Source organism: Diabrotica virgifera, chromosome 2 (assembly GCF_917563875.1).
Source record: "Diabrotica virgifera virgifera chromosome 2, PGI_DIABVI_V3a".
NCBI lineage: Eukaryota > Metazoa > Arthropoda > Insecta > Coleoptera > Chrysomelidae > Diabrotica > Diabrotica virgifera.
Window position 1 is genome coordinate 256,526,643 of NC_065444.1, and position 18,026 is coordinate 256,544,668.

At 30.5% G+C, this 18,026-nt stretch overlaps 1 protein-coding gene across 2 annotated transcripts in view; it reads right to left on the reverse strand.

The window, feature by feature from the left end:
- Positions 1-17,365, reverse strand: part of LOC126879849 (chaoptin-like) — a 331,796-nt gene extending 314,431 nt beyond the window's left edge. Inside the window, exons 1-2 of one of the 2 annotated variants that reach the window (XM_050643148.1) lie at positions 17,214-17,365; positions 498-3,632 (exon numbers count right to left, since the gene is read on the reverse strand). In XM_050643148.1, the coding sequence (XP_050499105.1) occupies positions 615-3,629 (3,015 nt within the window). In that variant the 5' untranslated portion in view covers positions 3,630-3,632; positions 17,214-17,365 and the 3' untranslated portion in view covers positions 498-614. Of the gene's footprint in view, positions 1-497; positions 3,633-17,213 lie in introns of those variants that run through there. The other variant, XM_050643149.1, reaches the window with a different exon arrangement.
- Positions 17,366-18,026: the final 661 nt, after the last annotated feature.

Genomic DNA, 18,026 nt, shown 5'->3' on the forward strand with positions numbered 1-18,026 from the left:
AATTGGGACACCCTGTATACATTATTATTATATGTCAAAAAGGACAATTTGATATACTAATCGACGGGTCTGAGCATTTTTCAAAAAAACAGTTAGTATTTTAATTATTGAATATATTCCAAATTACAGATATAACTTTGTTATTTTCTTTTATCTTGTAAATGGTAGAGAATAAAAATTTGATATTTTGCAGTTATGTATAAATTTACAAACCCTATCAAATTAGCTATCAAATGACAATGTTGCCATTTAAGAAAATCGACGATGACGTCATATCTCTAAATTGGGACACCCTGTATACATTATTATTGAATGTCAAAAAGGACAATTTGAAATACTAATCGACGGGTCTGAGCATTTTCCAAAAAAACAATTAGTATTTGAGATATTGAATTTATTCCACTTTACAGACTCTCTCTGTATAAATTCTAAAAATATAACAATTTACCTAAATTAATATGGACATATTAGAATATAACGGGTAGAAAAAAAACTACTTATATAACGTAACATTTTTATTTGTTCATTTTCTAAATATAACATGCTTTCCTTACAATTATGTTACATGATGCTGTAATAATTTTGTTGTTAGGTTTCTACAACATGGTCTCTATTTAAGTACATATTAAACCATTCAAATTTTTTACATCAAATTTTGGATTATAAGGCGTGTAGTCAATGTTGTTATTTTTGAGATATATTATTAGGTTTAATAAATCATTACAAGTGAATTGATTATCATTAATACCAATTTTGGATAAATAACGAAACGATTTTCTAAAGTTTGTATGATCAAACCTGTTTGTTGTCAAAGACGTATTATCTATATATAACGTTTCTAATTTTTCAAGAGTTTCAAAAGGTAACAGATTGGTAATATAGGTACTGGAAGGAAACAAACTGACATTATCAGATATATTAAGGAATGATAAATTTTCTAATCCAGCCCAGACACCAGTACTCAAAGAATATATTTTGTTATTATCTAATCTCAGTGTTTTAAGATTTTTTGTGTAAAAGAAAGTTTGGTATCCAATTGATGAGATTTCGTTGCTATGAAGATCCAACTCAACTAAATTTTCGAATAACGTAAATGTTTGTGAATTTAGATATCTAATAAAATTATTTGATAGGTCTAAATATTTAACTTTATTCGGATTTCCCACTTCTGACGATTGGATGTTTTTTATAGTTGACGAGCTAAGATTAAGTTTGATTAAACTGGATAAGCCGTTAGTGATTGCCGTTAAGTCAACAACTGTCAATTTGTTTCCTTGCAACTGTAATTCTTTTAGTTTCGTAAGTCCAGCAAATGCGTTATTTTTTATTGTATTTAAAACAGAATTGGAGATATTTAGAACTTGTAAATTACGCATATCCTTAAATGTGTATTCTTTTAGTGACTGTTTATTTTTAAATATTTGTGATGCATCTAAATAAGTTAAACTCGTTAAACCGCTAAAAACATAATCTTCAGAAACGTCAATTGTTGTATTAATTAAATTTAGAGATGTTAATAGTGGCAAATTGACAAAGCAATTATTCTTTAGTAATTCTATACGAGAATTTATTATAGTTAAATTTTTAAGAAAAGCACTTGAAATAAATCGTTCCCCTACTGTACCAGTCAACTGAATTGCCAATTTGTCAATTTTAACGGTATTGTCCAAGATTATTGGACTTGATATTGACTTAAGAAGTAACGTCACTATATTGACCATGTAAAACGATAAGTTTCCAATTCCTTGTAAACTGTTATTTTCTAAGTTAACTTCTTTCAAATTATTCAATTTGTGAAAAGCATTTTGAGAAACGTATTCTATTTTATTTTCATTCAAATAAATGTTTTGTACAGGTAAGTTTCTGAAAGTATAGTTATTCAGCAAAACTATGTAATTATTGCTTAAATCTATGGTACGAATTGCTGGCAAACTAGAGAAAACATCGTTTTCCAATATGGCTATAGCACTGTTCGAAAGATTTAAAGATGTTAAATAATTTAAGTTAGAAAAAGCTTTTTCCTTGATATAATGAATAGGGTTACCTTGAAGATCGATATTTTGGACACTAATTAAGTAGAAGGTATAGCTTTCTAGTAATTCAATTGCATTGTTAGACAAATTAATTGTAAAGATATTTTTCAAATTCGAAAAAGCGTACTGCTCAATATTTTTTATTTTATTTTCTGATAGGTCAATAGTTTTTAAAGAATTAAAACCATAAAAACTTTTGTTACCAACTGTCGAAATATTATTTTTTCTTAGATTAATAATTTTTAGAACGCTTCTAAGGTTTCTAAAGGTTGACTCATTGATAAACAATAAATTATTTTCACTAATGTCAAGGGTTTCTATAGGTACTTTTTCTTGAAAAGTTCCTGGAGGAATATCGTTTATAAAATTGTTGGAAATATTATACGAAGATAAATATGAACAATTTGATACTGATATTTGAGATAAATTTGTTATTTTATTGAAAGAAAGATCTAGATATTTCAGTAGCGGTACTATCGTACAAATTCCATCTAATTCTTCAATGGCGTTTCCACTCAAGTTTACAAATACAGACAAGTAAGTGTAACTGGAAGAACAGCAATTTATAAAAAAATCATTACAAATTTTTTTTATATTAGAAAAAGAGAGATCAATACTAGTGATGACGGAGTTTGCTCCAAACACTGTATTAGATAATACATCAAAGTTATTGAAGCTCAAATTAAATACAGAAGATTTAGCAGATTGAAAATAATTTTGCGGAATACTGGTTAAGTTATTGTTTGAAAAATCAATAACATTTGAGCGTATGTTGGGTATTTTATTACTATCCAAAACTGGCATATCTATATCGATCCAGTTTAACTTAAATGTGTTTCTTATGCTTAAAGTATTATTAGGTATAAAACTGGAATAAAAATTAGAAACACTATAAGAGTTGCTGGTCCCAATATACGAAATATTACTATTCCCGTGACCCTCAATTTTTAAAAGATCTTTATTACTTTTTAAGGCCAGCATTTGTAGATAATTATAACTTAAATTTAAAGATTGTATATTTACCTTGTACTCAAATTCTGAGAAGGAGAGTAATTTATTATAGCTCAAATCTATGAATTCAATGTTTTTGTAGTCCGAAGCTGGTTTTAATATAGAAATATCGTTATTGTTTAACCAAATTGATGACCATGGCATTAAGTAATTAAAATCAAGTTCAGAAATTTTGTTGTAACTTATATCTAGTTTGAAATAAGGGTAGTATGGTAAACGAGTCAACCAAACCAAATCTGTTATATTGTTTTGACTTAAATTTAGTTTGTTCACATTTTTAAAAGCTCCAAATGTGTCGTTATTGACATTATCTACTTTAGATCTTCTAATAGTTAAAGAAGTAATGGCGACCTGCACTGGATACAAATCGTTTGAAAAATCTACAAACGGTTGTGTTCTGGAAAAATCGGAATCTTCAATTAAAATTTCTCTTAAAGTAGAAAATGAATCTTTGTTGCGAAACAGCTCTATCAGGAAGGCATCTTGGCTTATTTCTTGGCAGTTTATAGAAGAATAACTTGACTTGCAGCTACCACATAAACTTATCGCAGGCAGGAGTGAAATCAGTACCAGAAATTTCAACATTTCCTAAAATATAAAAATTATATCAAATAAAATAAGGAAATAATTTCAAAGCTTTTGTTCTTTTTAGTCAAACAGTAGTCAAAAAGAGGGTCTGAAACTACAAATCCACAAAGAAAAAGGTTTTCCCGTAGCTGACTATACCATATATCAAAAAAATTTAAGTAAAATCCTTTAGAAGAGGTATATTTATAAAAATTCCCTAAAAAGGGCTACATCACAAAAGCAAAACTAGTTTTCGATCTGATTACAGATCAACATTAGTGCTGACAGTATGCTGACATGCTATGATTTTTTATTAGTCTCTTTAATAACTTCTCTCCCAGTTTTTCTTTGATTTGTAAATTCTTAATCTTTCCAAATCACAATGCCCAGAGTATAGTGTTACAAATTGGCATACATCGGAGAATTTTGGTGGCTTAGCATGTCAGCATCCTATCAGCACTGATGATGATCTGTAATCAGATCGAAAACTAGTTCTGCGTCTGTGATGTAGCCCTTTTAGGGAATAAAGTATTTTACTTAAATTTTTTGTTCTGAAACTGTTTTTCGTGTCATGATTTTTTATTAAAAAATTCCTTCATAAAAGGTATATTTATTAATTTAGGGAGCGGATTTTATGCTAAATGCATATTGCTTGCATATTTCGCATATTTAAGAACTTTACCAAATTTTGCATATTTTTAAAGAAACGTGAATATTATGTGTCTATTTAAACACATTTTTGTCCAAACGAAAAAATTCTAAAATTTTTTAATTCGACACAGAATATTCCCCCACACTTGCTGTCATATCTTTTCGAGAATTACCTGAAGTCGACTCATTTATTACCTTTTCTGTTTTTCTTAGAAAACACTCGATTTATACCCACAAAATGCGTATACTATGCCGTGATAACATGATTGTAGGATGCTAAATACCATATTCTTAAGTTTAAGAGAATATTTACACCTCTTAAACATCGTTTTACGATTCTCTGACGGAAATTTAAATAGGGATTAAATCAGATCCCGAGTTACGCCACTGGATTCTGCAGATTCTAGGATACTAGAATCTGCGCAATAATACCTTATAAATAGAGGGACTTTCATATCATAATAACTTTTTGCTACTTGTATTCAACTTTTGCTTAACTTAGTTCAGTTTGTTTAACACTTCTGTTGTTTCACATTTTGATTTATATTTTGAAAATAAAATACTTTTTTAAAAACTCTTTCTCGAACATCAAATACATAATTGGCGCAGTCAGTAGGATACGTGCGGGATCGGAAAAGACAATTTTACGCATTACAGTGATAGAACTTTTTCGGTCTTTGGTGTTTTTACATCGCAGCGCGTATCGAAAGAATCTCTACCCTACAGTGGTATCCAGCGAGAAGCAGAGTTCCAGAAGAAGCAAAAGTTCGGAGAAGAGAACCAGGTGCTCCAGATAACTGTAAGTGCCTTTCCTTTTCGCCTTTCCTTTCATATCTTTGTGAGGAAAGATAGATTAATTTTTGAATTTTGAAAAAGAATACATTTTTGATACATTTCTGGTACATTTTTGATATATTTTTATACTGTTGCAAATATTGAATTTTATTGAATAATTTTTTGAAATATTTGAAAAATATTTATATTGCATATATATTTTTATTTATTTACATATTTGCTTACCCACAATTGTGTTAGATATTTTGAATTTATATTTTATCGGACAATATGGCTACTGCAGCTCAAGCTCAAACACAAACTCCCCTTAATTGGGATTTTCTCAAATCAAAACTAAAAAATATTAGACCCTACGACGGAGATTCTAATAATCTGAACAAATTTATCTCAAGATGCGACGAATTAATGAGAACATATACTGTATATAAGGATGCAGATTTAAATAAACATATTTTGGAATGCATACAGGATAAACTAGTTGGCAAGGCAGAAGCACTAGTAGGAAATCGCATGGAATTAACTACATGGGATAGTATAAAGAAAGCATTACAACAATGCTTCGCAGATAGACATGATTTAGACTGCTTAATGCAAGAACTAACACGAACAAAACCATATAAGAATGAAAGCCTCCATAATTTTGGAACAAGGATACAACTCTTAAGAAGTAATGTAGCCCAAAGAATAAGTAACGATACTAGTATAGAACTTGCAGATAAAGTATGCCAAATTAACCATTGTGACAAGATCGCACTAAACACTTTTATTGCGGGATGTACAGGTGTTCTTAAAAATAATATGCACCTTAAGAAACCAAATTCTCTTGAAGATGCCATTGCATATGTAGACGAGTTTCATAATTTTGAAAATTTATATGGACATTACAGTAATAATTTTCCAAGAAATAATCATAATTTTAAGCCACCCAATTCTTTTAATCAATCTAACAGGCAAACTCAGCCTAACAACTATTATCGACCCCTAAGTTCGAACCCCACACATCAATACCAAACATATCCAAACTTTACTTATCAAAATCAAAACCCTTTCAATTCTAATTATTTTAATCGTAATCAAGGTTATCAAAACCAAAATCCTTCAGGACCTAGACATTTTGAAAATCATTCCACATCTCAGAATCGTTCCACAAATTTTCGACCAGAAAGTAATGTCTTCAGGTCCAACCGAATTTCTAGTGATAGGTTGCCTAAGCCACAACCGATGGAAATAGCATCCAGAAATACATTAAATTCAAACTCTAGATCAAATTCCAATAGATACAATAATTATCGAAAAAATTATTTCCCAAGAAGAATTCCCGATACTATAGCTGAAGAGCTATACACAAATAATTATCAAAACGAAAATATTAATTCAAGAGAGCCTCAACATACTAGTCAATTTGACTATTTTAGAAATCCTGAGTATGATGATGATCAAAATTTTTATATGGAAGCATTGGAAAGAAAACCGTCAACAGAAATATATTTCAATAATCCCCTACCATATATTGAAGTAGGAAATTCAAAAATAAAATTATTGATTGATACCGGTAGTGCCAGGTCCTTTCTACGACCAAGTATTGCAAAAAAATATTTTCCTAATTGCATCTACCAGTCAAATGTAGATATAAAAACTGTTCTTAATAGTAAGACTATCAAATATCAAGCCGAAATACCAGCATTTCCAGAATTCGGAAGTGACTTTTATATCAATTATGTCCTATATGATTTTCACGAATATTTTGATAGAATCTTAGGATTAGAAGATATGATGAGAATGAATTTAGTTATAGATTTAACTAATAAACTAATTTATAACAACAATGTAATGATACCGATTAATATATATCACCACAAAATAACGAGTATTAATATAAGAGAAGAAATGTATAATAATAAGAAGAGAAGATACAATAAAAATCAACATAGAAGAAATAATGGAAATAAAAGCAGAACATATAGAGGGTATAATAATTATAATGAAGGAATATATAATCAAAATTATGGTAAATATAACGATAATGGAAGAAGATATTATAATAATAATGATAGAAGGTATAATGGAAATAAAAGAAGAATATATAGACGATATAACAAAAATACGAGAAGAACATATCGAAGATATAATGAAAATAAAAGAAATATATATAATCATGAAAATTTTCTAGACCAAACTTCAAGGAATATCATTGCAACGAAGAATACGAAGCCATAAGTAAATTATGTAATAAGGATAGATATTGTTTATACAAACTCGGAACGCCCTAGGTTTTACGATTAAAATAAAGCATAAAATAGATTTAACTAATGATACCCCATTTTATACAAGAAACTATAAATATCCTGAAGTTTATAAGAAAGAAGTTAGCAGACAAATAAACGACATGTTAAAGATGAAATAATACAAAAAGAGATAGAAAACTTATCAATTCCAAATCAGGAAAGTACCGATCAATTATTTGATCCAAATGAACTTTATTTACCTGAGCTAAGTAATGAAGACATTTCTGAAACATTAAAAGACAAATGTGAACAAGAAAAAAGGATAAACGTAATATCTGATGTACAAATTAGACCTCCAGATATTAATCAAAGTGAAAACGAAGATAGCGAAGGAAATACAGTACATACTTCAGCCGAAAATCCAATTCTTAGCATACCAATAGCAGATCGAGCCTTGAACTTATACAAGAACCAAATTTTACTAGCTTATGGAGAAATTAACGAAATAAAAACTAAAAGAGAAAAGATATTCGACAACACAAGACTATTTGTTATTTTTCCTCAAAGAGATCTGCAAAAAGGAATAATAAATTTTGTAAAAGATTATATAGACCCAAGAAAATTATACGCTTTGTATTTTAGAGCACCGCTATCACCTGAAACATTTGTAGTTTCATTACAAAATTATTTTAAAAATTCTGCATTTAAATTTGTACACTGTACGAAAATATTAGATGATATTGAGACTACCGACGAACAGAAAGAAAAACTTAATTATTATCATGTTTATAAAAAAGGACATCGTGGCATGAATGAGCTAAAAATGTCATTAAGTTCACGATACTACTGGCCCAATATGTCAGAAGATATAGAACAGTATGTCAATAATTGTGAAGTTTGTTTAAAAAATAAATATGATAGAAACCCACCAGTCATTAAATTTAATCTTACGCCAACGGCTTCTAAGCCATTTGATCGTATTCACATGGATGTATTTAGAATATCCAATACACCATTTCTTACAATAATCGACACATTTTCTCGATACGGACAAGCATATCAAATTCCCAGCATTAGTGGAATTTCAATAGTCGATGGTTTATTAAATTATATCACACATCATGGATTACCCTATAAAATAACAACTGACTCCGGCACTGAATTCAAAAATTATGACTTAGAAGATTTTTGCAAATTACATAAAATAGAATTACATTTTACCACTCCCAAAAATAGTAATTCGAATTCTCCGGTAGAACGCTTTCATTCTTCCTTAATAGAACATTTTAGATGCCTTAAAGAAACAAATAAAGACATGTCAGTTGAACAATTAATGAAACATTGTATATTATCATATAATAATTCCATTCATTCTGTAACTAAATTTACGCCGTTCGAAATTATAAAAGGGCATATAAATAACCCAGATCCATTCGATAACAATGATCATCTTATTTTATCACAATATGTGCAAAATCATAAAGAACAATGCAAGATATTATACGGGAAAATGCACGAAAGGAATGCCAACGTGAAAACTCAGCAGATAGATAAACGCAATTTATCGAGGTCAGAATCTGATGAATACACAAATGAAGACAAAGCCTATATTAAGACAGGAAACCGCAGTAAGGCACTTCCTAAGTTTAAACAAACAACTATTCTTAAAGCTGATAAGCTGACATTACAGACTGATAAAGGGGTTTATCACAAAAGCACAGTTCGCAAACCAAGATCTAATAGAAAAAACTTTTTGCAGGTTCAACAAAATGAAGACGATAATCGTGTTGACTCTGATACAAGTGATATACCGGACGTATCACTAGGTTAAAGGAGATGACATCGATATCAACATAACGCCCCTTGAAAACCTTTTACTCCAATTAAATTAGGCACATGTAGATTAATTTATAGTAAACATACATTTATCCATTATATTAACTTAAACGAAATAGTTAGGCAAGTAGAATCTCTTAAAAATAATTATCAAATAATAAAAACTAGTGTAGTAAAAGTTAATGCCTCAAATCCTATTTCACACCATGGATTGGCAGAAAACATGTTAGAAAGAACAGAAGTTTTGATTAATACATTAGACAAAAAATTAGAAAATATCTATCCCCATATTCGGTCAAAAAGAGGCCTAATTGATGGCATAGGTAAATTTAATAAATATTTATTTGGAAACTTAGATTCAGATGATGGAGATAGATATGATAAAGCGATAGAAGTCCTGGAAAATAATCACAAACATATTATCCATGAGACGAACTTACAAATATCTTTGTATAAAAAACTAATCGATCACTACAACAAATCTTTATCGACACTTTGGAAAAACCAAGAAAAACTGCAACGTAACTTACAGAAATTCCAATTAGAAATCCAAAACACTATAAATAGTTTAGGAAATTATATTACTTTTCGAGGTACCATAAATCAGATAAATTTAGATTGTCAAAATATGATAGATTTTATTGAGAATTTAGCAAACGGAATTATGATTGAATATTTGCACAGTATTTATCAACCTTCTCAAATCCCAAAATTTACAAATATTTTAACATATTACATGCTACTAGGGACACAAGTAACTTTTTCAAGTTCAAAACTGATCTTTGCTACTCACATACCTATCCTAAAACCAAAAGTCCTTGATTTTTATCATATATACACAATAATCCAAAAGAACAAAATGTATACTCCCACATACCCTTATTTGGCACGAACCTCCGACGAAATGCACCTAGAAAAAGACGAATGCCCAATTTTAGAAGAAATATATTATTGTAAAGAAGACACCATACTACAAGACAATTGTACCTTACGATTCCTCAATGGTCAAAGTTCAACCCAATGTTTTACCACAGAAGTCACTCTTCAAGAATCCATTATCGAACAAGTAACCAATAATGAAGTATTGATAATGCCATCCACATCTGAACGAGTCCAATCAAAGTGCAAGAGAGACCAAATTTTCGAAGTCCACAGTCCATCTCTCATCAGTATACCAGAAAATTGTGAAGTGACAATCAATCAATTGAAATTCAATAATATCAAAATACACAGAGGAAAAGCTCTAATTTTACCAAAAATAAAATATTTTTCTACAGAAAATCTACGAAAATTCCAAAGCCATAATATTACCAAAATTGATTTTGAAAATCTTTTCGCAATTAATAATATGGCGAAACAATTAGTACCAATAAGAGAAACAAATACTACATTGCATACAACTCCATTAGTGACAACCTCAGTCATAGCAGTTATCCTAATCCTGATAATTCTATATATTATTAAACAAAGAAGACCAAAGCAACGGAACGAGAATGAAATAGAATTACAAGAAGATTCCGGCTTTGAAGAAGAAGATCCAGCAACCAGCAACCAGCATCCCAAAAACAACTCCATTATTTTTCGGACTCAGTGAGGGAGGAGTTACGCCACTGTATTCTGCAGATTCTAGGATACTAGAATCTGCGCAATAATACCTTATAAATCTTTCATATCATAATATGGGACTTTCATATCATAATAGCTTTTTGTTACTTGTATTCAACTTTTGCTTAACTTTGTTCAGTTTTGTTTAACACTTCTGTTGTTTCACATTTTTGATTTATATTTTGAAAATAAAATACTTTTTTAAAAACTCCTTCTCGAACATCAAATACATAATTCTCGAATCGAATGCAAAAAGTTGCATGACGAATGACGATTCATCTTAATGTACAAAATTTCTAGGTTTTGTGCTTTTTAGTGATTCGTTGCTTCGCCTATAAGACAGGGCTGTATAATTATATTGTCACCACTGCTGTTTAATATATTAGGTCTGGATCCCGCGTATGAAAAAAGCCGGAAAAACTTTGATATATGGGAAGACTTTTTCCGATTGGTAGGTTGCTAACCTTGCCGACTACCTAAAGATGGAACGACAACTTATTAGAGGCACATTGAAAAAACGGACAGAGTCATGAATATACAAAAAGAAGAAGAAGAAGAAGAAGAAGAAGAAGAAGAAGAAGAAGAAGAAGAAGAAGAAGAAGGAGAGAAGAATTTTTTTTATCCACCACTCTACATAATTTTAAGATCAAAAATTTTAAACTGATGACTTTATCGTTACGAATGAAGAGTATATTATTTACATAGAAAGTTTTTGGAGAATACAAAAATGGCACTAAAATAGCAAATTCTGTCAGTGGCGTAGCATTTTTCGAAGAATTCACTTTCCTCCGTCGTATGCCTCTGTGGCATAACATAAAAATAACATACTGTTCATTCGTAGCGATAAAGTCATTAGTTTACGGGATATTTGATATTAAAAATGAAACGGCACCGTTAATTTGATTAATGTATTATACCCCTTCGTTTTTAACTTCAAATATCTCGAAAACTGATGACTTTATCGTTACGAATGAAGTGAATATTTACATAGAAAGTATTGGAGAATACAAAAATTGCACTAAAATATCAATTCTGTCAGTGGCGTAGAATTTTGGGAAGAATTCACTTTCCCCCGTCGTACGCCTCTGGTAGTAGCCAGAAACGTTTGTTAATACAATTTAGTAGGGTGTTAAATACTTACACTACCTGTCAAGTATGACAAGGATATGTCAAATGGTTTTTAGTAGGTAACTACAGTGAAATTCAAAAAATTGAAATTTGTATAGTAGAATTAAAATACGTTTATCTCGAAAATGGTTGAGTTTAGCGAGATAAATATGGTATACCTTTTTTCTTCAAGTATGACAAGGATATGTCAAATGGTTTTTAGTAGGTAACTACAGTGAAATTCAAAAAATTGAAATTTGTATAGTAGAATTAAAATACGTTTATCTCGAAAATGGTTGAGTTTAGCGAGATAAATATGGTATACCTTTTTTCTTCTTCTTCTTCTTCCGAGACCGCTTGTCGATCGTTGACTCTCATGTTGCCCAGCATATTGACAATCATTGTCTTATTTACAGCCGCACGAAATAGTTCATTGGTAGTTTTCCCAAACCATTGGCGTAGGTTTTTAAGCCAAGAAGTTGTACGGAGGCCCACACCTCTTTTTCCCTTTATCTTACCTTGCATGACAAGGTGAAGTATGTCATATTTTTTTATATTTTTTTACGTATATATAATATAGGAATAAGAGTTTTGATCTTAAAATGATGTAGAGTGGGGGATAAAAAAATTGAACGTATTAAATGAGCGCTGAAAGACGTATGTGGCGCACTCTTGGTAATATATAATTTTTGGTAGAAAATTTAGGTTTATCGTCCTAAAAAAACCCCACTTACCAAATTTCGTGTTGTTATCTCATATCTGTCAGGAAATATTCAAAAATTAATAGAATAAAAGTTTAACTTTGACACTCTGTATTTCTGTTATCATCAACTTTCGTACTAAGGTAAGTTAGCTTAAATCGACTTATTTTAACCTCAGCAATCTAAGGTTAAGCTATGGCCCATTTTTTACCAAACACCCTGTATATAGCGAAGCCGTCTTCCAGGAAGCTTTAGTAGAGTGTAAAGGTGGGATGATCATAAATGGTGAAATCCTTACTAATAGAAGAAATGCCTATGACACTGTCATATTTAAGTATTTTAACTCTACAAAATCTGACAAATATACTGGAACGGCTGTAGAAAAAGTTTATAAAATGAACTTAAAAAACAAAATTCATGGTCATTACAAAATATTTAACAGACGACATGACATTCCATATTATTAATATCCAGATAGAAGGGGTAGACAAATACAAATATCTTGGTCAGTCAAAACGCAGTACAAACACAAGAGATTAAAGCCGTATAGAAATATCAACGTCAAAATTTGTGAAACTGAAACATTTATTATGTAGCAAAGACCTAAGAATGGATCTGAGGATAAGGTTGTTACGCTGCTACGTTTTTACAACTTTGCTCTATGGATCTGAGGCCTGGACATTCAAGCAATTAGAGATTAAGAAATTGGAGGCTTTTGTGCGTTAGTCTGATCGAAGAATATCATGTCTCGACAAAATTAGCAAAATTGAGTTGCTTGATAGGGTTAATAAGAGGGAAGAAATTATACAGACAATTAAAGGGCGGAAGCCTGAATATGTCAGTCATATAGTAAGAGGTCTTCATTATAGTCTGCTGCGTTTGATTATAGAGGGCAAAATAAAAGGTTGAAGAGATTTAGGAAAAAGACAAAACTCCTGGTTACGAAATCTAAGGAAATGGTTTAGTCTGACCTTTAACCAACTATTTAGAGGCATCCATTTTTCTGGCAGCAATAAAGTGTACAGTGGAATCTCGATAAGTCGGATTAGTCGGGATCGCGGCCGATCCGGGTTATCGAAATTCCGGGTTAGCCGGAGAATATGAGAAAAATTAATAAAAAACGGTATAATTACAGATAACATCCATTATAATGGCAAAAACACGAAATACATATGCACAGTACATCTAAATTATGTACAGTACTGTTCATTTCTTGGTAAAGAACTCACTCAAAGTGAAAAAATGTTTGTTTTGTCTGATGAAAATCGGTCCTGGTTATAATAATATACATGGGAAGACAAATATACGTTCGTGGCGGAAGAGAGAAGAGCGAAAAGTTTGATAGATTACATAGATTATACGAGAAACCTAGAATATAAAATACTTACATAACATCTTAACTGAAAAGGAACCGGAACTAGCTACACAGCACAGGATGGTTACTGCTTAACTCGAGGATGAAAAAATACAGGAGGTGGAAAGAAAAGATTACCAAAGAGTAAAAGTAAATAAGCTCAAATTAGAACAGGTGCGAGAACGTTAGAAAAAAGAAACAAATAGAAGATTAAGACAACTAGAAAACCAAAAAGAGGCATGGATACTGGAGGGAAGATGGAACGCCTTTAAAGTAGACATAAAGTCTACAGCAATATAGAAATATGTGGAATCAGAGTAGATTAAAACAAACACCATAAAAGGACGAGATGGTGGAACAATGAAGTTAAAACAGCAGTGAAGAAAAAAAAATAGCATGGAAAAAATATATTGAAACCGAGCTGGAAGAAGATAAAGAAGAATACAAAAGGCTGAGACTATTAGCGAAAAACACCATAAGACAAGCAAAAACAAAGACGTGGGAAGAGTTTGGAGAAGAATTACAGGAAAACTATGTAACAAATAATAGAAGCATCTGGACAACAATCAGACATATGAAGAAAGGATAACATAAAGAAATAACAGCCGTAAGGGATACAACAAACCAAATCCAGACAAATCCGGAACAGACAGCTAAAATATGGAAAGAATACTATAAAAACAAATTTAGAAATGAAACAATAGACGATGGAAATGAAACATATCAAGATAACGAGAACAAAGAATTAGAGCAAATAAGTAGAGAAGAAGTAATATAGGAAGTATCAAACGTAAAAATAGGTAAAACTGGAGGGAATGATGACAACTAAAAAATCAAACAAACTGTACTACGCACTAGCGCCAGTTCTGAGGAAAAAAGAATTGTCCCACGAAACAAAAACTAAAATCTATAATACGATTGTGATACCGACGATACTGTATTACGAGCGAAAATTGGACTTTAAAGAAAAAGCACAATAGTAGGATAAATGCAATTGAGATGAGACATTTACGTGCTATAGCCGGAAAGACCAAATGGGATAGAATAAGAAATGAGGCAATAAGAGGGATAACTAAACAAGAACCAATAATGAAAAAAATAATAAAGAGACAACTAATCTGGTATGGACATCTGATGAGAATGAAACCTAGTAGACCAGCAAGGAAAATTGACGAAACAAAGAATATTACAAAAAAGAAAAAAGTCAGACAGAGGAAATATAAGGAAGGGTAGAAAGAGAGAAATAATTTGATAAATTACATATATATTTCTTGTTATATCAGTTAATTTAATTAAAAAATTATTTTTTCCACGCTATAAGTATAAATAATTATGTTAATGTTTATGTTACTGGCCCAGTACGACTGGCCAGTATTAGAACATTTCAAATGGCTTATCACACGGCCCCTATTCTCATTAAAAAAAATCATTGATTACGTCATCACGCCCAGTTGGATAACGTCACTAGTATGATGTATTATTCCAAAAAATCATAATTTAAAAATAAAAATCGACTTATTTCGGGTTTTTTTCCAAAATCGCACATTCTCGAAAAAACAAATTTATTCCATAATTTTGTCCCTGATGTTATTATACAGTAGGTATATAATTACATCAGCTTTGCACTCTACTTAACAGAATAGAGAGAAAACAACTGAGCAAGTGTGGAATAAAGAATGAAAACCAAAACAATCTTAATAAGAGGATAGTAGGAATAGAAGAAAATATAACGAATAAAATAAAAAAGACAGACCGAGGTGACGTGCCATTTTGTCGTCCCAGAAATTAAACATGGGGTCATAAAAACATAAAACATATATACATTAAGAGGAAAAAACAAATTGAAAACATCAATTACAATCATGTGGCTTAAGTCAATGAAAACACTATACCTATTATGGAGTAAAAACTATGATGAAAAAATATGTACCTTTATCAAAATTGTGATGGCTAATATAATATATAGATAAAAGATTTTTCAGATATATACAGATAATAGCTATTTGTATAACAAGGGAGGAAAGTGCTAGTTTTCCTCCCGAGAATGAAGTTTACTGCCCGACGCGTAGCGGAGGGCAGTAATCATTCAAGGGAGGAAAAGGCACTTTACTCCCATGTTATACATATGGTTTTTCCACCTTCCTCAAATAACAAGTCATTTTTTGCATTTTTACTTAATTTATTTATGTAACTAACCAACAAAATTTATTAGAACTAAAACAAACAAGTAGGTACAATATAACTGTCAACTGTCAAATATAAGTCAAATTATTAATGTAAACATTGTTAAATCAGAATAAAAATTTACTGTTTTTTACCATTCTGCAAAATACAGAGTGTTTTTAAATAAACGTTAAAATGTATAGATACTTACGTAATAAAAAATAGATATTGTACAGGGCGTCAATAAGTTATATTTCATGAATGAAATACCATGACGTCACTTTTACTTTTCCTCCCTAGGGAGGAAAAATATTTTCCTCCCTAGGGAGGAAAAGTACAACTTTGCTCCCTACAATCAGGTCCGGAAAAGTATACTTTCGGTAGAGGTAGGTGGAAAAAGATTTTTCATTGTATTTTCGTAAGTTTAAGATTAAAATGTATATATTTTACGGACAATGATGTAAATTTGACATTGGCGTTAAAGACCGGGCATTGTCGTGAATGTCCATTTTCCCTGGTTATTACCGACAATGTCCGGCCTTTAAGGACAATAAGATTAGCTATTGGCCAATGTTTTAAAAAAATAACTTAAAATTAGAGTTTTTATCAATAACCGGTCAATAACGACAGTGGCCAGAAGCAAGTGGCCAATGTTGATAAGTAAATAAAATTATGCAAGATGTATTATTTTTTGTAGTAAATAAAAAGAGAGACGTTCTCACAAACAATTTGTATTATTTTTTATTTAAAATAGCTTTTGAAGGCTAATCATTTTTATTTTGACAAGATAGTGAACCATGGCATTTTGTAACACTTTTTTACATAGATTTACTACGATTAATTTCAGCACGAGAAGAGAAATGAAGCAAATAATAAACATAACCTAGCATTTAGTCAAAATTTCAACACTGACCGATTAACAACGGGCATTGTTGACATTGGCCGGACAATGATAGAAAAATTATCGTCAATGTCTAGTCCATATGGACAATAACATTAATATCCAGCCATTGTCGAAAATGACTAATTCAACAGGCCATTGTTGATATTGGCCGGTCAATAACGTCATTGACCGGATTTACGTTATTGTCCGGAACATATAGATAAATGTATAAAAATATGTACTACAAAATTGAAAAAAATTCTAAGATAAGTTGGTACTAACCTTAATAAAAATGAACAGTAAATATACGAATATTATTATAAATTCTAAGAAAGGTATTATACATTCAATATCGTTGGGTGTCTAGTAACTTTCTGAAACGATCAGACCGATGTTGTTTATTTAAGATTAATGTACCTTTTATCAGAAGTTAACGTTTATTTTTTAGTTAAATAATGATAGGGATAAGTAAACTTTTTCTTTACTAACAATATCTGCTTTGTCAGCTATTAGCGAATATACAGTGCGCTGGAATAAGTTCCCCTCTATTAACTTATTTATTTTAGCACATCCGCAAAACGCTCGGACAGGTCGATTTTTAAAAAATAATCATAGTATATTATAGCATCCATGTTTCGAACGCGATCCCTCTTCAGATGACAGTAAGAACTTTGATTTTTTTTAATTGTACATCATGTGACACCTCATTTAAAAGCTTTTGAAATACTGATTACAAAAATGTATAATACGTTAATATTATTTAAGAGCGTAGGCGCAAAATTTGGGTCCTACACTTTTTAAAGGTATTATTTTTTTTTAATCCTGAAAAAACTAATATATAAGTATTTTTGAAAAATTCAAAAACGCAGAATGAAATATTACATTATTACCGAGAGCCAAAAGTCCCTGAAATAGTTATAAGGTGCCAAGAGTATTATAAGGATAATAACGCTTGAGGTCAATGGTTTAATGTCCGACTAAATATTCTTTATTTGCAAAAGATTTGAATGAATTTTGAATTAATCAGTTTTCAAATAAGTAAATTTACTAGCAATAGTCGTAACGTAATTGTGGTAACCATAGTTTTACTTAGGT